The sequence below is a fragment of the Myotis daubentonii genome, chromosome 11 (genome assembly GCF_963259705.1).
Source record: "Myotis daubentonii chromosome 11, mMyoDau2.1, whole genome shotgun sequence".
In the NCBI taxonomy this organism is placed as follows: Eukaryota; Metazoa; Chordata; class Mammalia; order Chiroptera; family Vespertilionidae; genus Myotis; species Myotis daubentonii.
Genome location: NC_081850.1, coordinates 79,964,446 through 79,985,379, shown reverse-complemented (window position 1 = coordinate 79,985,379; position 20,934 = coordinate 79,964,446). Strand labels below are relative to the sequence as shown.

Sequence of the window (20,934 nt, the reverse complement as noted above, 5' to 3'; positions counted from 1 at the left end):
GGACGCGTCCGGGGCTGAGGCTTCTCTGGAAGGCAGTGGCATGGTTTTTGTCTTGGGAAAGCAGGCGTGTTGCTGAACGTTTCTCCTGTTACAGCTCTATCACCAGCTCCAGCGCTAGAGCCAGCTCCAGCACCAGTTCTAGCACCCAGTCCTGTGCCAACTTCAGAGCAGGAGCCAGCTCCATCACCAGCTCCAGCACCCAGTCTAGCACCAGCTCTAGCGTCCAGTCCTGTGCCAACTTCAGAGCAGGAGCCAGCTCCAGCGCCGGCTCTAGCGTCCAGTCTAGCGCCAGCTCTAGTGTCCAGTCCAGTGCTGGCATCAGAGCAAGAGCTAGTGCTGGCTGGAGAGCCTGAGCCCGCTCTTGAACCAGCTCCAGAGCGAGAGCCAGCCCCGGGACCCACTCCAACAGCAGCTGCAGAGCTGGAACCGGCTCTGTCGCAAACTCTGGAGCTAGAGCCGGCTCCAGCGCCAGAGCCTTCCTGGCCTTCGCCTGTGGCTGCAGAGAACGGGCTCAGCGAGGAGAGGCCTCACCTCCTGGCGTTTCCTCCCTACCTGGTGGCGGAGCAGTTCACCCTGATGGACGCGGTGAGCACCTCTGCTCAGCGGGCAGGAGGGCGCACCTTCCTCCGGCATCTGCTGCCCACACGGCCGTTCCCTGGTCCGAGCTGGTGCCCTGCCCCCCCCCCCCCGCCCCCCCAGCTCCAGCTCTGCGCACCGTGTGACCCGGGCGAGCTTCTTATCCCCAAGCCTCCATTTCCCTGCGGACTGTGGAGCTGGGACCCCACCCACCCCCTCTCTGCACAGAGTAACTGAGGGTTAAAGGAAGTGGAACAATAGAAAATTGGGGAGCCGGGCTGTTTGGGGGGGAGGGGAGCTCCCCCATCTGCCCAGGAGGCCTCACCACTTAATAGGCACCTGTACTGGCCCCAGGGCAGCCTTGGCCACACCTCCAGCTGTGGACCCCCCATGGATGAGCATCTGGACAGGGAGGGGCACAGGTGTGAGGGGCTCAGGGCCACCCGGTGCCACTTGGTGTGGTGCCCGCAGTTAGGGTGTGGCTGGTGAGGACGTCACACTCTCCCGCCGGCGTTTCATCCCGGGTCCCTCGCGTGCTGGTGCCCACGGGGCAGGGAACAAAGCCCCAGGCTCCACCGCTCAGCCACAGCCTCAGCTTTCAGGTCCCCAGCACTGACCAGGGCCCTGCCTGGGACTGGGGGGGACCGGTGCTGTGCTGAGGTGTGGCGGAGCCGAGTGACACGCCCCTGCCCCCCAGGAGCTGTTCAAGAAGGTGGTGCCCTACCACTGCCTGGGCTCCATCTGGTCCCAGCGGGACAAGAAGGGCAAGGAGCACCTGGCTCCCACCGTCCGGGCCACCGTCAGCCAGTTCAACAGCGTGGCCAACTGCGTCATCACCACCTGCCTCGGGGACCGGAGCGCGACGGCCCGGGCCCGGGCCAGGGTGGTGGAGCACTGGATCGAGGTGGCCAGGGTATGTGGGAGCCCTTTGCCGCCTTCACCCCCTCCCAGGGCTGTGGTCTGTGGCACCAGCCCTTCCGTTTCAGGGCCTCGATGACCTTGACTGTCTCCCCCCAGCCCCGCTCCCCCCCTACCCTGTGCTCACTTCCTCCTTAGGTTCCTTCCTGGGTTGAGCTCAGGTCCCTCCCACCCCCCAGCGATATTCATGGGGCACGGGTCCCCTGGGAGGGGGGCTCCCGGGCATGTCACCCAGAAGGAGAGGTGCCAGCCCCCCTCACGCTGCTCCCCTGCCCCCAGGAGTGCCGGGTCCTCAAGAACTTCTCGTCCCTCTACGCCATCCTCTCCGCTCTGCAGAGCAACTCCATCCACCGGCTGAAGAAGACGTGGGAGGAAGTGTCCAGGTGGGCTGGGCTCTGCCCTCAGGGAGCCTACGACCTGCAGGGCCCACATGTGGGGTGGGGAGCGGGGGGGCAAGCCTTCCACTGGCCTTAGGCCAGCAATTCTGCCTCAGGACTCAGGTTCCCTATCTGTCAGGCCCTGGACTGAGCCACAAAGTCAAAACTGGTCCCAACAGAGGCCTCAGTAGAACTGGGAACAGCTCCCAGGTGACCCACTTGAGAGCCCCACCCCCAGGCCCACGGAGCCCTAGGACCGCGGGACTAGCGCCCGGCAGCTCGGCAGCTCGGGGCCCTTGGGCTCTAAGAGGAGAGGGGTCTGCGCTCACACCCCCCCGCCCCCAGGGACAGCGTGCGCGTCTTCCAGAAGCTGTCGGAGATCTTCTCGGATGAGAACAACTACTCGCTGAGCAGAGAGCTGCTCGTCAAGGTGAGGTGGGCGGAGCCTCGCAGCAGAAGGTCTTTGCAAACTTCTGGGCCTGTCTTGTCTGGACCTTTGGGGAGAGGGGGACCTGTTTGGGCCGTGGGCAGGTGGGGGCAGTTTCAGGACAGGAGGCCCGGGGAATGGGCTGGCCTGGGAGAGGGGAGGCTTTTCTAGAAGGTGGGCGGCCTGGCAGGGTTAGGTCTCCTGCTCCCGTGCGATCCCCTCCTACAGCGCCCTCCGGGCTGGTGGTGATGGCGTTGGGTGGGCATCCCTTCCCTGCCCAGTCCAGCCTGTGCCCTGGGCAGGCCCTTGTCACCCCCTTCTGTCTGAACTCACTTCCCAGGGGAGGGCACGTGCCTGCCCAGGGGACAGGTCCCAAAGGGGCTGCCCAGGTGTGGGTCCAAATGACTAGACAGATCTGGGTGCATGTGGGGGCGAAGGGCAAAGGGCAGAAGGCCTCACTGAGCCCATGCTCAACCCTGGCAGGAGGGGACCTCCAAGTTTGCCACCCTGGAGATGAACCCCAAGAGAGCCCAGAAGCGGCCGAAGGAGACGGTGAGTGTGCCCAGGACCGGAGCGCGGGGTGGCCTCCCGAGTCCCCCGCCCGCTGCCCTCCTGCCTCACACGCCCCTTAGACCTGGCCTGGCAGGGCCGTCCCTCACCAGCCGCTGTCGAGGAGGACTAGTTGCAGCCACCAGGGCAAGGCCCTGAGACCCAGGCTTGGGGGATTCGGGGCGGGGAGGGTCAGGGACCCATCATCTTGGGGGTTTGCCAGATACCAGGCCTGGAAGGTTACTGGAGGGTTTGGGGGCCGTGGGCACTAGGAGGGGGATGAGCATTTAAGGGTCCCCAGGCTGCTCCGAGTGGGAGCCCGGGGTTGGGGCTAGGAGCCGAGGCTGAGGGGCTCCCGGGGGAGTGCGTGGACCCCACTTACACCTCGATGTCACAGGGTGTCATCCAGGGCACCATCCCCTACCTGGGCACGTTTCTCACGGACCTGGTGATGCTGGACACCGCGATGAAGGACTACCTGTATGTGAGTGAGCTGGGGCGGGGTGGGGTGGGGCGGCCCCTGAAGCCTGAGGAGAGAGCGCCCCTCAGCGAGCCCTGAGCCCCAGCCCCTGGTCCGTGCGTCGGTGCAGCTGCCCCTCTTAGCAGTGGGTAACCAGCTCACCATCTGGCCGTGGGGCTCAGAGCTGCAGGAGAGTTTAGCTAAGCTGGACACGACCCCTCCCTCAAGCCGTGCCCATGGGCAAGAGAGGCCACACCCTCCAGGTCAGGCACGTGGTAGCCAAGCAGGGTCTTCTTGTCCGAGGATTCAGTCGCTCCATCTGTCCTCAGAGAGTTGGAGGAGAAGGTCTCCCCAGCGCCCAGCTCCCAGCTCCCAGGACCCACCCAAGGTCCAAGTTTGTGTGCATGCCCTGCCCCCTGGTGTTCGCTGTCGGTAGTGCAGTCTGAGAGGGGAGCCCGGTGGTCATGGGCATGGGGACACTTTCTGATGGGCATTGGCTGTCTGCCTTCCAGGGGAGACTGATCAACTTCGAGAAGAGGAGGAAGGTGAGCAGCCACTGCCCTCACTTTGGGGCGGGAAATCAGACGCCCCAGCGCACCCTCTTGGCTTCCCCCTTCCTGTTGTATTAATGGGGAGAGCTGGATGCAGAAGGGGGACCCTCTCCCAGAGGAGGGTGGGGAGCAGGAGTGAGCACCCAGGACAGTTTCCTGGGGAGGGGCTGCTGGAACCCAGCTGAGGATCGGGTCAGGCCTGGGTGGGGGCAGAGAAGAGGAGGTGACCCAGCACCCCACTCAGGCCCTCCCCGCCCCGCCCTGCTCTCTGGCCTCAGGAATTCGAAGTGATCGCCCAGATCAAGCTGCTGCAGTCCGCTTGCAACAATTACAGCATCGAGCCCGAGGAGCAGTTCGGGGCCTGGTTCCGGGCCATGGCGCGGCTCAGCGAGGCCGAGAGGTGAGGCGGGCGGGGATCGGGCGCGTTACAGGCTCGAGGGCCTGCGGCAGGGGCTCTTGTCAGCATTGACCCTGTTGCCTGGTGCGGTGGCTGGGTGCCCACCCTCCAGCCGCTGGCACATGCCGGGAGGGAGACTGAGCGTGGCTCCAGTAGCTCACAGCTGCCGCCCTGTCCCGTAGCTACAGCCTATCGTGTGAGCTGGAGCCCCCCTCCGAGTCGGCCAGCAACACCCTGAAGGCCAGGAAGAGCACGGCCATCGTCAAGCGCTGGAGCGAGTGGGTGCCACGGACTGGGGGTCCCCTGGGGGGTAGCGGGAGGCCGCCAGCTGGAACTGAGATCCCAGCTCCTCCACGGGCCCCAGTTTCCTCCTCTGACACGGGGGTAATGCTAAAGGATGTCACATGGCCTGAGCCAGTGGGGTGCCTGGAGCAGAGTGTGGGGGGGCGGGGATGGGCTGTGTCCCAGGGGAGGCCTCCCCCAAGTAACCCAGCGCTCCCTCCAGCCGCCAGGCCCCCAGCACGGAGCTGAGCGCCAGCGGCAGCTCGCACTCCAAGTCCTGCGACCAGCTCAGGTGTAGCCCCTACCTCAGCGGCGGGGACATCGCCGACGCGCTCAGCGTCCACTCGGCTGGCTCCTCCAGCTCCGACGTGGAGGAGATCACCATGAGCTTTGTCCCTGAGTCCCCCGACGGCCAGGAAAAGAAGGTGACTGCCCCCCGGCCCTTTGCAGCCCCTCCTTTCCGGGTTCCAGTGTCCCCCCCTCCACACCCACAGAAGGGGCCAGGAAGCCCCCCAAAGCCCCCAGAGCTGGGCCCCCGCCTGGGGAGCCCTGCAGGGCTCGGGGCCTCTGCTGACCGTGCCGTCCCCACAGTTCTGGGAGTCGGCCTCCCAGTCGTCCCCGGAGACCTCGGGCATCAGCTCGGCGTCCAGCAGCGCCTCCTCCTCCTCGGCCTCCACCACGCCCGTGGCCAGCGCCCGCACCCACAAGCGCTCCGTCTCGGGGGTCAGCAGCTACAGCGCCTCGCTGCCGCTCTACAACCAGCAGGTGGGCGACTGCTGCATCATCCGGGTCAGCCTGGACGTGGACAACGGAAACATGTACAAGAGCATCCTGGTGAGCGGGCGGCGGTGCCCGGGCCCCCCTCTGCCAGGCAGCACCGGACTGGACGCCCGTCCGGCCGCCCTCCGTCCAGCGGGTCAGGGAGGACAGGAGTGAAGCCAGGCTCGGCGGACGGATGAGGGCAGTAGACATCCGATCACAGCCAGGGAACAGGTCTCGGGGAGCACCGGGCAGTGTCCCAAAGAGGGAGGGTTCCCAGGGGCTGGAGGGGCAGCGAGCAGGCCCGGGGCTCAGGGGTAAGAGGGTCAGGGAAGTGTCGGGGACTGGGGGGATGGGAGTCACTGGAGGTTGGAGCAGAGGAGGGCAGAGAGACCTATGACTGTCTCCGGGGGACGGGCTGGTGCCAGGCTGGTGGCCGGGTGTGTGTGTGGGGGGGTGGCCAGCGATCAGACACTGCATGGAATCTGAAGGTCGAGATCCATCCAGTGGGATTGACCTGTGGGGGTCCCCGCCACACCCCACCACTGGGTAGGGTGCCCCGTGCCACAGTCGCCTGGATGACCGTGTCTGAAGCCGCTGCACTCTGGCCCTTGGGGTGGACACAGCAGGGGCCGCCTGGCCTGTGCGGACCACGGCGGCAGCCTCCACCCTGGCGGGCCTGGCACGTTGGCGGCCCCTGGCCGGCCCGTGGTCCCCACCTCCAGGGTTGTCTGGCCCCAGGCTCGTGGGTGCTGTTGTGGAGGGGCAGTTGGTTGCCCAGGAAGTGTGGGAGGGGGTGGCAGGCCTGTGAAAGGATAGGGAGCAGGAACAATCGGGAAAGACCCCTCGTCACTGCACGGCCTCCCCCAGACCGAGCACCCGGCCAGAGGCTGTGAGCCCCTGTGCGCGGTACAGGGCGGCTCGGAGGGCCCCTGGCCGCAGCCCCCTGATGGCCCCACCCGCCCGATCCAGGTGACCAGCCAGGACAAGGCTCCGGCTGTCATCCGCAAGGCCATGGACAAGCACCACCTGGACGAGGAGCAGCCGGAGCAGTATGAGCTGGTGCAGGTCATTTCCGACGAGAGAAGTAAGCGGGGCCGGGGGTGAGGGGCTGGCAGGAGGGGGGGGGGCGGCACGGCAGGGCGGGAGCAGCAGCAGCACCAGGCCCACCCCCCGAACTCGCACCAGCAGGGGAGGGGTAGGCTTCGCGCACACACCGACCTGCTCCTGGCCGGGCCTGGACACCCCAGAGTTTTCTCAGTGCCGCCCGGACTTCTGGGCCCGGGTCTCGAACCCCGTCCAGAGCTGCAGGGAGGGAGAAAGGCTTTCCTCCTGGGCAAAGCAGCCAGGCGGCTGAGCCCACAGCCGCCCCGGGGCACCCTCTGGCTGGGACGGGAAGCGTGTGCGCCAGCAGAGCTGTGACTGCCGTGGGCTGGAGTGTCATATGTTAACACCCACTCGCACGCGTCACAAGCCACCGCAGACCGGGTGCCTTATAAACCACGGAAGCTTATTTCTCACGGTTCTGGAGGCTGAAGTCCAAGGTCAGGGTGCCAGCCGTGTCGGCCGAGGGCCCCTCCCGGAGGCAGACACTGACTTCTGGCGGTGCCCGCACGTGGGGGAGGGGGCTCTCGGCGCTCTTTTCCGAGGGCGCTAACCCCCTTCACAGGGGCTCCACCCTCACGACCGCACCACCTTCCCAGAGCCCCACCTCCTGATCCTGTCGCCCTGGGGTTTGCTTTCACCAGGAATGTTGGGGGGAGACAGACATTCAGTCCAAGGCAGAGGCTGCTGGAGGGCAGCTCGGGACCCTAAACCCCGGGGAAGGGACCGGCAGAGCAGACTCTGAGGCAGAGGCCAGGGCTCAGGATCCCAGCCAGCTCCCGTGTCCACCTCCCACAGGGACGTAACACAGCCAGGGCGGGCAGTAGGCTTACAGTTGTGAGTACACCAAGCACAGCCTTCGTTCTTTTATTGTTTAACTAGGGGCCCGGTGCACGAAATTCATGCACTGGGTGTGTGTGTGGGGGGGAGTGTCCCTCAGCCCAGCCTGCCCCCTCTCACATACTGGGAGCCCTCAGGCGTTGACCCCCATCACCCTCCAATCGCAGGATCGGCCCCTTGCCCAGGCCTGACGCCTCTGGCTGAGGCGTCCGGCCTGGGCAGCGCGGACCCGCAGCTGCAGCGGCCCTGCGATCGTGGGCTTCGCTTTAGGCCCAGGCAAGGGACCCCTAGCTCCTGGGACTGCCAGCTTCGACCATGCCCAGCTCCCATCGCTGGCTCCACCCCTACTTCCTGCTATCACTGGCCAGGGAGGAAAAGGCGCCTGATTCTCCGATCATGGCTGGGGGGCAGGGCAAAGGCGGCCCCAGGGCCGCCTTTGCCCTGCCCCCCAGCTCTTAGCTCCCCCCTGGGTTTCCGATCACTGTCAGTGGCAGGGGGCTTCTTCCTGCTTTCCCTTTCGCCTCCCTGCATTGTGCCTACATATGCAAATTAACCGCCATCTTGTTGGCAGTTAACTGCCAATCTTAGTTGGCAGTTAATTTGCGTATAGCACTGATTAGCCAATGAAGAGGGTAGCTCATACGCCAATTACCATTTTTCTCTTTTATTAGTGTTGATTACTGTTTTGTTTTCCATGTGGGCACTGTAAACCTACTTTTGCCCACCCCGGTATACGCTCCTGGGACATACGTGTACCATAAAGGTTAACTGTAAACGTCACCCCCCACGTCCTCCCCCCTGAGCTGCTCCCCTGCTCCCCGACATGAGCCCCGACCATCAGCCAGGCCCCCATGATCTCAGAGGTGGTTTCTAAATCCCCTCTCACCTCCCTGCACCGTCTTCGTGAGGTGGGACGCGAGGCCGACCCAGGTGAAGTTCCTAGAGCAGTGATGGCGAACCTCTGACACGCGTGTCAGAGGTGACACGCGAACTCATTTTTTTGGTTGATTTTTCTTTGTTAAATGGCATTTAAATATATAAAATAAATATCAAAAATAGAAGTCTTTGTTTTGCTATGGTTGCAAATATCAAAAAATTTCTCTATGTGACACGGCCCCAGAGTTAAGTTAGGGTTTTTCAAAATGCTGACACGCCGAGCTCAAAAGGTTCGCCATCATTGGCCTAGAGAGCCACGCGGGGCAGCGGGCACAGGTTCCAGCGGGCGGGGGGCCCGGCTGGGCGGGTAGGAAACAGGAGCCAAGCGTCAGGGCCTGGGGGTGCCCGGCTCCCTGGCAGCACAGCGGTCGGCCCTTCGCTGGGCCCAGCGCTCTCGTGCTGAGCAGGGCGGGGTTCGCGGAGGTGTTCTGGGGTCTACAGAACCTATTCCTGCTTGAGATCCTGGTCAGCGAAGGCAGCGGGGCCCGGGGCAGCCTGGGCGGCCCTCCCCCAGCTCCAGAGTCGGACCCGTGGAGAGGAGTCGCAGGTTCCATCGGCGTCCCGCCTGCGCAGTCTCCTCGGCCCGTGTCGCTGAGGGGGTCCCTGGTGGGCCTGGGGGTGGGTTGGAGGCCTCGGTGCTGAGCCCAGGCCTGTCCTGGGGGCTCTCATACTGACCACCCCTCTCCCCTCCCCGACCAGAGCTGAAGATCCCGGACAACGCCAACGTGTTCTACGCCATGAACTCTGCCGCCAACTATGACTTTGTCCTGAAGAAACGGGCCTTCACCAAGGGGGCCAAGGTCCGGCATGGCGCCAGCTCCACTCTCCCCCGCATGAAGCAGAAGGGACTCAGGATTGCCAAGGGCATCTTCTAGCTGGTCCCTGGCGCTGCCCAGCCACAGGGCTGCCCTCCAGGCTCCGGCAGGCTGGGCAACCAAGCACTTACCGACGACACTGGCCCAGGCCAGGCGGGCACCTTCTGCCCAGCCTGCCACCGGGCCGCCCGCCCCGACTCCAGTTTCTCCCTGGACCTCCTGCTGCCGGGATTGACGCCTGCCCGTCAGCAGGCTGACCTGGCCTCCCGGGACCACTCGCCGCCTTAGGTGCCTTCCGCTCTCTGGAGCCAGAGGACTAGCCGACCTGGCCCAGGAGCTGCCACGGGCACGGAGCCCCGCCGCCACTGGGCACGCCCTCGCTACACCTCCCTCACACCTTCCCAGGTGTGGGTCACTGCCACCTGTGCCCACGGGCAGCCCAGGGCACCCGCTCATCCACTGGATCTGACCACTGCGGTTCTCTCCTTGCGCCCACGGACACCGGCCGTGCCATTCACGGGGCCCGGCCCCTCCACCACTCGAGCCTTCCGCAGGCTGCACCAAAGATCCACCGTCAGGCCACGGAGTGCGGGAGCCCCGCCCGCGAGCCCAGCCCCCTCGGGGAGGAGGGACCCTCCTCACCTGTGAGTGAGGACCAGGCCCGCGAGTCCCCTGGCGCCTCCCGGGCTTCTCGGGACCACACGGGCGGGGCCGGGGGAAAGGAGGATTGCGGGGAAGGGAGGGGGTGGATATTTGTATAAAAGGCAAAAATCATGTTTACCAGTTGGGGAGGGGCAATATTTATTTGTTGTAAATAGTAAATGCTAGACTTGGATATTATATTAAAACCCTGTTTCTACGATAGCCCTGGAGGTGGCGCTTTTGTTCTTTCATCTGTGCTCCTTTATTTGTTAAAAAATGTATTTTTATTGATTTCAGAGAGGAAGGGAGAGAGAGAGAGAAACATCAGTGATGAGAGAGAATCATGGATCGGCTGCCTCCTGCACACCCCCCACTGGGGGGGATCACGCTCACAACCCGGGCATGTGACCTGACCAGGAATCAAACCTGTGACCTCCCGGTTCACAGATCAATACTCAACCACTGAGCCAGGCTGGCCAGACACGCAGTTGCCCGGTCTGTGTTCAGACAAGAAGCGGTGGGGGGCTGTTGGCTTCTCTGCAGGAAGCAGACAGGCAGCTGTCTCTGGCTCCCACAGACACCCCCCCCCCCCCCGCCGTTCCACCTTCCACAGGGTGTGTGGTGACTGGGGCATCATGAACTGGGCAGCGAGCTGAGACCCAACCCTCAGGACCCCCGGTGGGAGGGGGCGAGGGGCTTTCACAGGGCATAGCGACCACCTCTGAAATATGAGTGTCTTTAAAAATTACACTGGTGATCCCCTGTCTCTCTCCCATCGATGCTTCTTTCCCTCCCTCCCTCTCTAAAAAAAATCAATTAAAAAAGAAAAGAAATATCTAAAATAGGCAAATTGAGACAGGAAATGGAGTAAGAAGCTCCAGGGGTCATCGCTCCAGGAGACAGCCATTAAGCTGGGAGGGGAACCTACCAGAATCCCCAAATGCGGGGCTCTCGCACCTCATCAGACACAGCAGCCGGGGTGCCCGGACTCGGCCGTGCCGCTGCACCTGACCAGGTGACAAGGTCTCTGGCGGGTCACACGCTGACCACAGAGACCAGAGGACAGGAGCCAGGGACCGCACACCACCAGCGATGCAGGCTGCGCTGGGGAGTTCCCACAGGGACGGGCTGCACCCTGGGCCCTCAGACTCCCGCCCGTGGTGCTCAGCCCCTGCTGCTCCGCAACTGACAGGCCCAGGAGACCAGCCTCGTTCCAGGGAAAGAAATTCACAGACTCGGACGCGGAAAGGCCTGACCAGGCTCCGTCCTCAGGGCCCTGCGGGCGGCGTTACTAAGGACTTTTCAGAAATAAAAAGGCTTCTGAGAGCACAGGCGCTATTCTGCTTCAAACACCATACACTGGGATGTCAGTCAGCCACAAAAAGGAGTGGCTTCTGATCCCCACGACAACACGATGTCCCCGGAAAACAGGATTCCACCTTCAGCGGGTGTCTACGCCTGGCCAGTGGCTCCATTGGAGGGAGCATCATCCCACTCACCAGAAGGTCGTGGGTTCAGTTCCCAGTCAGGACATACACCTGGATTGTGGGTTCGATCCCCTGTCTCTCACTCCCTGCCCCCCTCACCCCCCCAAAAAATCAATAGCCCGGCTGGCGTGGCTCAGCGGCATCGACCTATGAACCAGGCAGTCACGGTGTGATTTTGTCAGGGCACAGGCTTGGGTTGCGGGCTCCATCCCCAGTAGGGGGCGTGTAGGAGGCAGCCGGTCCATGATTCTCTCTCAACATTTATGTTTCTATCACTCCCTCTACCTTCTTTCTGAAATCAGTAAAAATATAAGAAAAATAAAAAGAAATAAAAAAAGAAATATCTAGAATAGGCAAATTGAGAGGAAATAGAATAGGCTAGCAGGAGTGGGGGAGGGGAGATGCTGCTGAATGGGTACACAGTTTCTGTTTGGGGTGATGGAAAGATTTGGAAATAGTGGGGATGGTTGCACAATAGTGTGACTGCAATGAATGTCACCTTAGAAGTTAAACCAGGGTGCTTTATTGTGGAGGGCGGCTATAGCAGTGATGGCGAACTTACGACACGCGTGTCACAGGTGACACGTGAATTCATTTTTTTGGTTGACTTTTCGTTGTTAAATGGCATTTAAATATATAAAATAAATATCAAAAATAGAAGTCTTTGTTTTACTGTGGTTGCAAATATCAAAAATTTCTCTATGTGACACGGCCCCAGAGTTAGGTTAGGGTTTTTCAAAATGCTGACTCGCCGAGCTCAAAAGGTCCGCCATCACTGGGCTATAGCGTTCGGACAGGTTCAAGCCTGGGACCAGTGAGAGGGCACGATCGTCTCGTGGCAAAGCCACGGGCAAGTCCCAGCACAATGATGGCCAAAGGCTGTGGCTGTGAGCTTGCCCTTACGGTCCGAACCTGTGGAACCCCCGGGGCTGAGTGGTGTGGGCTGCGGAGGTGCCAACAAAGCCTGACCAGGTGCATGTAACTGAGTGGATTCGAAACCCGCGAATTGGAACCACGCCCTTACTTTGCCTCGTGGAATCCGATAAGATAAAGACTCGGCTTGCAGGCCGTGGCGCTCTCTCTCCACCCGAGAGGAGCCTCCCGCCCAGCCCCAGCTTTCTTCTCTTGTCCGTCTTTCCTCCACCCTTCACCGCTCCCAGTTCACCCCTGGCCACGCCGGCTCGGCACACTTCATGTTATGTATATTTTACTCCAATTTGTTAAAATTTAAATACTCCATTGTTGAAAGTATTACATATGTCTCCCATTTCCGCCACTGACTTCTCCCGAGCCACCCCGTCCCCCAGCACGTCCCCGCCCCCTACTGCCTGTGTCCTTTGGTTATGCGCATATGCCTGCATACAAGCCCTTTGCTTGATCTCTTATCCACCCCCTTACCCCAATTCTTCAGAAGTAACACTTGCAAGGACCAGCTCCTGAGCCAGGACGGGGCTGCCTTCCTTTGGCGGAAGAGGGAGGAGTTTGGCTGGGCCTGTGGTTTCTGCTGCCCACCAGGAGGAATTCATAGATTTCAAGTTCAGTAGGAACCCACCTGCACTAAGTGGGGGAGTGTAGACAGATCACCGCCGCCACTGGGGAGGCGAGGAGGGGAGCGCTGGCCAGTGGCCTCTGTCGGGGACTTCGCGTTCTGTTCTCCAGGGCCGGGCCTTCCTTTACGGGATTGGAACCCTCGGGGAACCCGTCCTGGGAAGGCCTCTGGCGGCGCTGTGTCCCGGGAAGGATGGGTGATGCAGCTCATTTAAGGCGACAGCTGGGCCCCGGGAACCAGGAGCTGCCGCTCTTCACAGGCTCCATTTCACCCAGGACCAGGCGCTGGGCCGCCCCCCTCGCCTGCCCGCACGTGGTCTGAGGAGTCCCAGGTGGGTGCGGGTTTGCAGGATAGACGTGCTGATTCCTGCCCCCACCCCGCTGGCCCAGAGGAACCCAGGGCTGTGAGGTCTGAGGCCCTCGTCTCAGGCTGTGACCAGTTTAGACTCCCTGATCCTGAAGGGTAGATGTGCTGGAGCCCTGAGAGCCCGCAGCCCCTGGCTGGCTGCCCTCGCTGTCCAGGGCTGTGCTGTGGTTCTGCCATGGGGAGGTGGGCGCTTGGATCCCCTCATGGGAGAGGTGGAAGGATGGGGCAGGGAGGGCGGGAGGAACACGACCCACACTGCCCACTGTTCCCACCGCCTGGCCAGGGAAACACTGGACCGTGTGCATCGGGTGGCCGGCTGGTGCCCTGAGCTGCCCCTGCCATGCACACCCCAGCAGGAGCCTTCTCTCCTCTGAGCCCTCACGCCTGCTCTGAGCTGACCTGGTGAGCTTTGGTGTCTCAGACCTGGGCTTGAGTCCTCGCTGTGAGGGCCTGGGGCACGTGAGCCCTCTTGGAGCCCTGGCGCTGTAGGACATGGGCCAGCATGGCCAGCTTCTGATGGAAGTGGTGGCTGAACCTCCCCAGGCACAGAGAAGGGAGGGGGAGGGACGAGGATGGGAGACCAAGGCCCTGTGGGCGTGGGCCGGCATCATGGTGGAGACCCTCCAGGCACCGGCCTCAGCTAGACAGGGGGAGGGGAGGCAACTAGAAAAGGCCTCAGCCCAATTTTATTAAATGGCCCAATGGGAGGACCCAGTGGACGTGTCAGGAAACAGCTGAGCCCATAGCACGCAGCCAATGAGGAACCGGAGGACGGCCGATTAAGTGGACTGTGTTCCCGCCCCAGGTGAGCCTGTGCAATGGGCGGACAACCGCTCTCCAGAGCGCAGTCAGGTCTCGCTTTCACCGCACTTCTGTCTCCGAGTCCCTGTTTTAGTTCGGACAGGTGAGCCTGTCTCACAGTAACTGTCTACAACGGGGGTGTCCACAGTGCCCACCGCCCGGGCCATGTGAGGTCAGGATGGGGGTGCCCTCGGTGCAGGCGGTGCCCTGTCCCAGACCTTGCTGAGGTAGCCATGGCCCTGCATCTGAGCTCTGCCCCCCGCTCCCCTCCGGACTCTGCCAGAGCCAGCGGGCAGCAGCCCTAGCCCTGCCGGTGGGCACCCAAGTCCCAGCCCTGTACCCTCTGCTCTGAGCCCAGTGGGATGCGTTACTGTCTCTGCCTGGGATCCAGCTGGAGGCGATTCCGTTTCTTCCCCAGGCCATTGTCTTTAAACAGAGCCCGCTCCCCGTACCCTGAGGGTGTGGCCGAGGCTGAGTCCATTGCACTGGTCCAGATGCAACTGCCCATGGGGCCGGGGGCCGCACTCAGGACCAGCAGCCTGAGCTCTGCCCTGGTGCTGACGCCTTTCTGACCCTCTTTCCTCCGCTTAAATGAGGGGGCACCTCACTTCCTGAGCAGGACACGTGCAGAGACTGTACGGGCAGCTGAGATCATGAGGCCAAGAGGGTTGCCAGAGGGAGAAGTGGCTTTATTCAGGAAGAGCTGGGGAGGGAGGTTGGATCCTGGGACAGGACATTAGAGCCGATGGCTGCGGACATCTGAGCCCCTCAGAGTCACCAGTGGGGGGCTCAGGGGACGGCCTCAGCGTCGTCCAAGGCGGGCACAGGGCCAGCCTCGTCTTCGTTCACGGTGGGCAGTGCCTGGTAGGTCTGGGTCCAGTACTGCAGGTAGCTGCTCCTCAGGTGCTGCTTCATGGACTGGCCATCCATCTTGTTGTTAATCTCCAGGTAGTTGCCGTTTTCCTGGGTGTAGGGCTCCCATTGGGTGGGCACAGCCATGTGGCCCTGGTTGGGGTCCCTGCAGATGAGAGAAAAGGCCGGGTGGGGTCTGATCGCTAACAGGAGGCTGGAGACCTCCATGCTGATCCGAACCCCCAGGGCCTCACTGTCTCCTGGACACGGGCTGGGCATGTGCGTGAATTGAGACCCAGCCAGACTCCCCCCCTCAACCCCTTAGTTTTACCCGCACTAAAGATATTATTCTGTTTATTTCAATGGAGTGAAAAGGAGGGGGAGAGACAGAGAGAAAGCAACATTGATGTGAGAGACACATCCCCAACACGCCCACCAGGGCCGGGGTTTGAGCCCGCAACTGAGGTACGTGCCCTTGACAGGAATCAAACCCGGGACTCTTCAGGACACTGGCCCAGGCTCTATCCACTGAGCCAAACCAGCCAGGGCCCTTCCAGTACCTCCTATCCTCACACACAGGGGGTACTGAGGCTCGGAGAGGTTAAGTGCACGCGAGGGGACAGGCATGTGGGCCCAGGAGGCAGGAGGCCTGGCCCAGCCTCACCCGCCTTACCCAGTTCTGGCAAAGTTGGTCCAGTAGGCGATCATGGTCTGGGAGACAGTCCTGTCTTGGGCCCGGTAGCCCAGGGGGGTGGCGAAGGGCTTCCCAAACACGTACGGGACGTCCTCGGCGTGGTCGGCGCCCACCCAGCTGGGGGAGAAGAGTTTGCGAGAGGGCTCGGAGAACAGGTAGGTGTAGGTCCGGGCACTCCTGAGGAGGGAGACACGGCCCAGGTTGGCAGGGAGCTCACCTGGGCTGCCCAGCCCAGAGCTGGGCCCTGGAGGGAAGCCATGGGGAGAGCAGGGAGGAACCGGGAAATCCCCAGACTCAGGAGGGACCTGGATCCCAGCACTGGGGAAGGGAAGGCCCAGGGGTTGTGGGTTCTGAGATTTCAAGTATATCCACACTTCCCTCCCCAAAGCCTATGGAGGCGCCTTCCTTCCTTTTCTCTGCAATGAATTTGTGTTCTTGATCAGATGGTATTGTTTTTTCTCTCTTCTGTGTCAGCATTCCTAACTTACTTTTTGTTTTCACTGGAGGTTTACCAGCTGGCCGCAGGCCAAAGTTGTTTTGAATGTTGGCAAACTCCAAACCCACAACAGAGACCAGCATCCCCTGTTCTGTTCCCCTCAGTGGGGGAGGCGGCAGGCTGTGGGCAGTGCCAGGCGAGGCCTGTGGGCTGAGGAGGGCTCTATAAAGGCCCCTGAGCTGGGAGGAGAGGAGGGGCCTTCTCAGTCTGGACAGGCCGGGGCAGGGCAGATGGTGCAGGCACCGCTGCGACCCCATCACGGCTTTCCCGGGCCTCCCTGACCCCCTGAGCCGCCCACGGGGGAGGCCTCGCTGGGCAGGTGCATGACCCAGGCCTCCCCTCCCCGGCCCTCACTTGGCATTGGCTCTGTGCTGGGCCACATCTATCTTCGCGGGCATCAGGAAGAAGTAGTCGGTTGCAAAGTCCACCACCGTCTTTCTCTTGGCCAGCTGGGAGGAGTCATTGGCCCAGGACGCCGTGTAGAAGTCAAAGGTGGCATTGGCACCTCTGGGCCCCTTGGCGATGGTGATCCAGCTGACAAACTTGTAGAAGTCCTTCCTGTAGGGACCAAGTCGGCACTGGACCCTGTACCCGTCCAGTGGGAGGGGACCCACATGCACGCCCACCTCCACCCCCACCCCAGGGGCCTGCAGACGGCCCGCTACACCTGTCGACCTCCTCCCTCACCTGATGCCTCTCCCAGAGGCCCCCAGGTACCTTCCTGTGCCCTGCGCCCTACTCACCCTGTAATGGTCAGCAGGCCAATGTCGACGGCTGGTACGAATAATCTGACAAGGAAGTGGGCATCCATGTTGTTGGTGCCAGCGATGTAGTCAATGTCGGCCGTGTTGGCGAAAAGGTTGATGGGCTCATCAGGGATAAAGTCTCCATCAATGACAGGGAGGAGGGCCAAAATGTCGGCTGCATGGAGAGCAACGGCTTCTAGCACCTTCCAGAGCCCCCCTGCCAGGCCTCCTGCCCGGGGGGCCCCTGCCTCCTCTGATCCAAACCAGGGTCCTCAGCCTGTCCCCTGACATGGGGCCGGATAATTCTATGTCCTGGGCTGCCTGCGGGTGTGGAGCAGCCTCCCTGGCCCCACCTGCTGATGTCAGCACCCCCCAGTGTGGCAACCCAGACTGTGTGCAGACTGCCACAGGCTCCCTGGGGCCAAACCATCCCGCTGACAGCCACTGGGCCTGAGGCGCGCCTATCCTGTCCTGGAGTGGGCGTCCCTGTCTCCCTCTCTTCTTGCTTTGCCAGAATCGGGAGGAGGAAGACCAAGCGCAATTGAGGAGCTGCTGGAGTGAGGGCTGGCTTGTGCCGGTCTGTGAGCCAGGCCCTGTGCCAGGTCTGCATTGCCCCCCCTTCCCCCGGAAGCCTGAATGGCCCCTGAAGAGACCGCAGGGTGGCTCAGGAGAGTCAGCGGTCGGCTAGGTCAGCGGTCGCCATCCTTTCAGAACTCACGGACCACCAGAGGCGACCGCTAGTACTAGTTCAAAGGCGCTTGGTCTGGTCCCTACAATTGGTTACAAATAACTGTACGCGGCATGGTTGGGGGTATGCCCAAATGTGCACCTGCTTCCCAAAGGGGTCAGGACCCAGGGAGGATAAGACGGCGGGATGGCGCCCTCAGCACAGCCAGTGGGGCCACACAGGCATCAGGGCCATGGTGGCATGTTGTTGCCTACAGGTGCCAGTGAGCGGGTGATGGGCCAGGCTGCAGACCCGGCACTTCCTCACTTCTTGGGAAGCATGGCCGGCCCCCCATGTGGAGCCCTCACTCACACGCCTTGCCGAAAGGGATGTCCTTATGGGCCAGTGTCAGGGCCCGGGGCTCGGTGGCCTTCAGACACTTGGCCATCCTGGCGGTATCGTCCAGGGGGCAGCCCACATTCTTGGCGATCTGGGGGTTGCAGGGAGACAGGTAGGTGAGGGCACTGCAGGGCAGACGGCCATGGGGACCGGGACAGGGCATGGACAGGAGGTAACCCTCCCTCCTCCCCCACTGCAGCTCCCCTTTACCTGCTTGGCCCAGCGGAGAGGGTCCCTCTGGATGGCCCAGGAGGCCACTGCCGAGCCGCTCTGGCTGATGGCTCGCTGGATGAGGCCCTTGTTGTATGGAGAGAGGACCTGCGACACACAGAGGTCCTGTCACCATGGTCTTGCCTCTCCTGCCCACACCCAGGCAGCCAGAAACTGCAAGACTGTCAGCTTCACGCTGTTCCCCACAGCCCCCCTCTGCTCCCCCAACACCCTGGGAGGAAGACCCGCCTTCTCAGGTCCCCAGACCTGCAGAGAGACGCTGACACCTCCAGATGATTGCCCAAAGATGGTGATGTTGTCGGGGTCCCCCCCGAAGGCTGCAATATTCCTCTTCACCCACGTGATGGCCATGTGCTGGTCCCAAAGGCCGTAGTTACCTGGGGCGGGTGGGGGAGCCCATCAGGGACTGGGGTGGGGGAGAGTGTCCTCCATGTGGAGGCCCCTGTCAAGCCCCAGCATGGCGCATGGCAGGTCCCAGGAGGCTGTTGAATGAGGTGCTGGAGGGGGTGTGGGGGCTCAGGTAGGGGACCTGGAGCAGGAGGGCCAGGCTTCTCATCTCTCTCCCTAACACTGTCCCTCTTGTCTGTCCCATGGCTCTGTGTCCCCCTAGGCACCATCTCAGTGGTTGATCTTCTGTCTCTCACTGGGTCCCTGTCCCTCTCCCTGCTCACTGGTCTACCTGGGTCCCTGTCCCTGTTCTTTAGTGTCCCTGGGTCCCTGCCAGGCTGGCAGCCTCTTCTCTTGCTACAGCTGCAGATGGGCTCCTGTGTCTCACTGTCCACCCCCAGCTTCCTGCTCTGCCAGTAGAATTCTGGGTCTCTGTGAGGCTGTAAGGAGTTCTTGGGAGAAAGCGGTGCTGAGGGCCCCTGCCAGCTCCCTCACCCCTGGCCCATGGTGCCCAGCACACCTGGCAGGTTGGCGTCGCCAGTGCTGAGGAAGCCCTGCGGCCCGAGGCGGTAGTTGAAGGTGACCACAATGACGTTGCCCCGCGTGGCGATCTCCTCCCCGTCGTGGTCATAGTTATTGAAGAAGCTTTCTCCTTGGGCAGACCCCATGCGGAAGCCTCCTCCGTATATCCAGATCATGACAGGCAGGTTCTGGGAAACTGAGGCAGGAGAGCAGGCCTGGTGACCCCAACTGTCCCATCCCCATCCCCTCTCGGTGCTTGTTTCAGGGAATTTCAGCTCTGGAGCCCCCACAAGCGAAGGGGCTGGGCAGGGCTAGGCCTCTGGCTGCCTGGGCGCTTCTTGCAGGTTCGGGGACCTGGAGGGTATGGGGTGGGCGGGTGTACCTTCCTTCTGGTCCTGGGGGACCCAGATGTTGAGGTAGAGGCAGTCCTCGGAGCCCCTGGTATTTAACATGGTGACAGTGATTTGCAGGCATTGCTGCTTGAAGTCCTTGGCCTTCAGGGTCCCTGTGGGGGACAAGAGGGGCTGGTGTTGATGGGGAAAATGAGATATTTTTGGGGTGCTAGCAATCTGAATCTAGTCACTGCCTCTTTAATTATCTGGTCCTGCAAGACCTGATACCCAAAATACTACTCCCGTTTTTGAGAGGCCATCACCATCCCCAGATGGAGTTATCAGTGTTGACGCCAAGCCAGGCCTTGAGAGGTGGTCCCACTGCACCCATCCAGCGCCTTTGCAAAGCCTGGGAAAGGTCCGGAAGTATGGTTCATATTTGGGGGACAAGGATACCAAAAGGGTAGAAAAGAAAGCTTCCTCCATATTGGGGGCTCAGGATTTGGAGAGAAACAGACTCCCCTGAGTCACTGGACCGGCACATGTGAACTGTCTGGAAATAAATGGGTTTTTCCTGTGCCTCCGGTGCTCCTGCGTATTTTTTCGGTCGCCTGGTAAATTCTGCAACAGTCTGAGGATGGTGGCCCCACCCGCCACTGCAGGCAAGGGGCCAGCCCAGCACCCACCCACCCACCCACCCACTCATTCCTACCTTGCCAGCCGGGGTGAGGCTGGGGTTTCTCCAGGACCTTGGGCGGGGCGGCGAAGGGGATGCCCTTGAAGATGTCCACAGAGCGGCCGCCGATGCCGAAGAGGCCGAGCTTCTTGTTGACGCCCTCCACGAAGCCCCCTTCCGTGGGCACCACGCCCAGCTGGGGAGAGGGCCAGGCTCAGGGGGTGCAGGCTGGGTGGGGTGGGGCCACCCCTGCTGGCTCTAGGGGTCCAGGGCAGCTTCCAGGTGGGGGTTCCCTAGTCACGCCCGCCTGTAGCTGTGGGTTCCTGTGGAAGCCCCGCTCCTCGCCCCGTAGCAGGGCCCTGAGGAAGGAGACCCTGTCGCTGCCCCGAAGCTCCTGAGTGACCCTGGAGGGGCCCCGGCCACTGGCAAGCAGGTGGGGTCGCCCATTTCAGGGGCCGGAGGCCAGGCACCGGGTTGAACTAGACCGAGGTCCAGACTCCTGTTCCGACGCTGGGGGCTGTGATGGGCAACCTGCTGGCCTGCTCAGGGCCCAGCTCCCTTCTGTGCGGGGCCATGGCCATCCCCGGACAGAGGAACACCCTGAGGGCCCTGGTGGCCAAGGCGGACTCCGCAAATCAGCACTGAGGACGCCAGTGACCCTGGGGTGTTGTTTGTGTTTGGCGTCAGAGCACCCTGTGTGCCCTGGAGAGAGCCTGTACCAGAACTTATTCCTGGTTTCTGATGTTCAAGTTTGCGAGCGTCCTGTATTTGAGCTGCACCTGCACCATTGTGTGCGTGCGGATGCAGGAGCAGAGGAAGGGCCAGGAAAGTGCCTGCTGGGTGTGGGCTCTTGGGGGCTCTTCCTGCCAGCGCCTCACCTGCCTGCCCACCTCCCCTCTACCCTCCCTACCACCCATCCGAGGTGCCCGACCCAGTTCCCAGGCCGGGTTTGGGGAGCAGACAGAGGCCCCTCCTCGCCCGCTGGGCTCTTGCTTACCGTTGCTGCACTCACTACTGCCAAGCAGCAGGTGAGGCCTAAGACAGCCAGCTCCAGGTGCCCCATGGTGCGTGTGCCTGTCTCAGGGCCCCTGCCTCT

The 20,934-nt window shown here is 62.2% G+C and overlaps 2 protein-coding genes across 13 annotated transcripts in view; one reads left to right on the top strand and one right to left on the bottom strand.

Moving 5' to 3' along the window:
• RALGDS (ral guanine nucleotide dissociation stimulator) overlaps positions 1-9,855 on the top strand; it is a 38,551-nt gene extending 28,696 nt beyond the window's left edge. For 11 of the 12 annotated variants that reach the window (XM_059658424.1, XM_059658423.1, XM_059658419.1 and 8 more), the window contains 13 exons: positions 95-585; positions 1,274-1,489; positions 1,774-1,877; positions 2,217-2,301; positions 2,782-2,850; positions 3,245-3,331; positions 3,820-3,852; positions 4,137-4,258; positions 4,438-4,533; positions 4,761-4,962; positions 5,129-5,371; positions 6,269-6,383; positions 8,876-9,855. In XM_059658424.1, the coding sequence (XP_059514407.1) occupies positions 95-585; positions 1,274-1,489; positions 1,774-1,877; positions 2,217-2,301; positions 2,782-2,850; positions 3,245-3,331; positions 3,820-3,852; positions 4,137-4,258; positions 4,438-4,533; positions 4,761-4,962; positions 5,129-5,371; positions 6,269-6,383; positions 8,876-9,051 (2,039 nt within the window). In that variant the 3' untranslated portion in view covers positions 9,052-9,855. The remainder of the gene's footprint in view (positions 1-94; positions 586-1,273; positions 1,490-1,773; positions 1,878-2,216; positions 2,302-2,781; positions 2,851-3,244; positions 3,332-3,819; positions 3,853-4,136; positions 4,259-4,437; positions 4,534-4,760; positions 4,963-5,128; positions 5,372-6,268; positions 6,384-8,875) is intronic. The other variant, XM_059658420.1, reaches the window with a different exon arrangement.
• Positions 9,856-14,499: 4,644 nt separating this feature from the next.
• The window catches only part of LOC132212513 (bile salt-activated lipase-like), a 51,359-nt gene continuing 44,924 nt past the window's right edge, over positions 14,500-20,934 (bottom strand). Inside the window, 11 exon segments of the mRNA XM_059658403.1 lie at positions 14,500-14,633; positions 14,635-14,854; positions 15,362-15,559; positions 16,233-16,436; positions 16,622-16,799; positions 17,664-17,781; positions 17,901-18,008; positions 18,168-18,298; positions 18,829-19,026; positions 19,213-19,335; positions 19,875-20,034. Coding sequence (XP_059514386.1) covers positions 14,526-14,633; positions 14,635-14,854; positions 15,362-15,559; positions 16,233-16,436; positions 16,622-16,799; positions 17,664-17,781; positions 17,901-18,008; positions 18,168-18,298; positions 18,829-19,026; positions 19,213-19,335; positions 19,875-20,034 — 1,746 coding nt within the window. The 3' untranslated portion in view covers positions 14,500-14,525.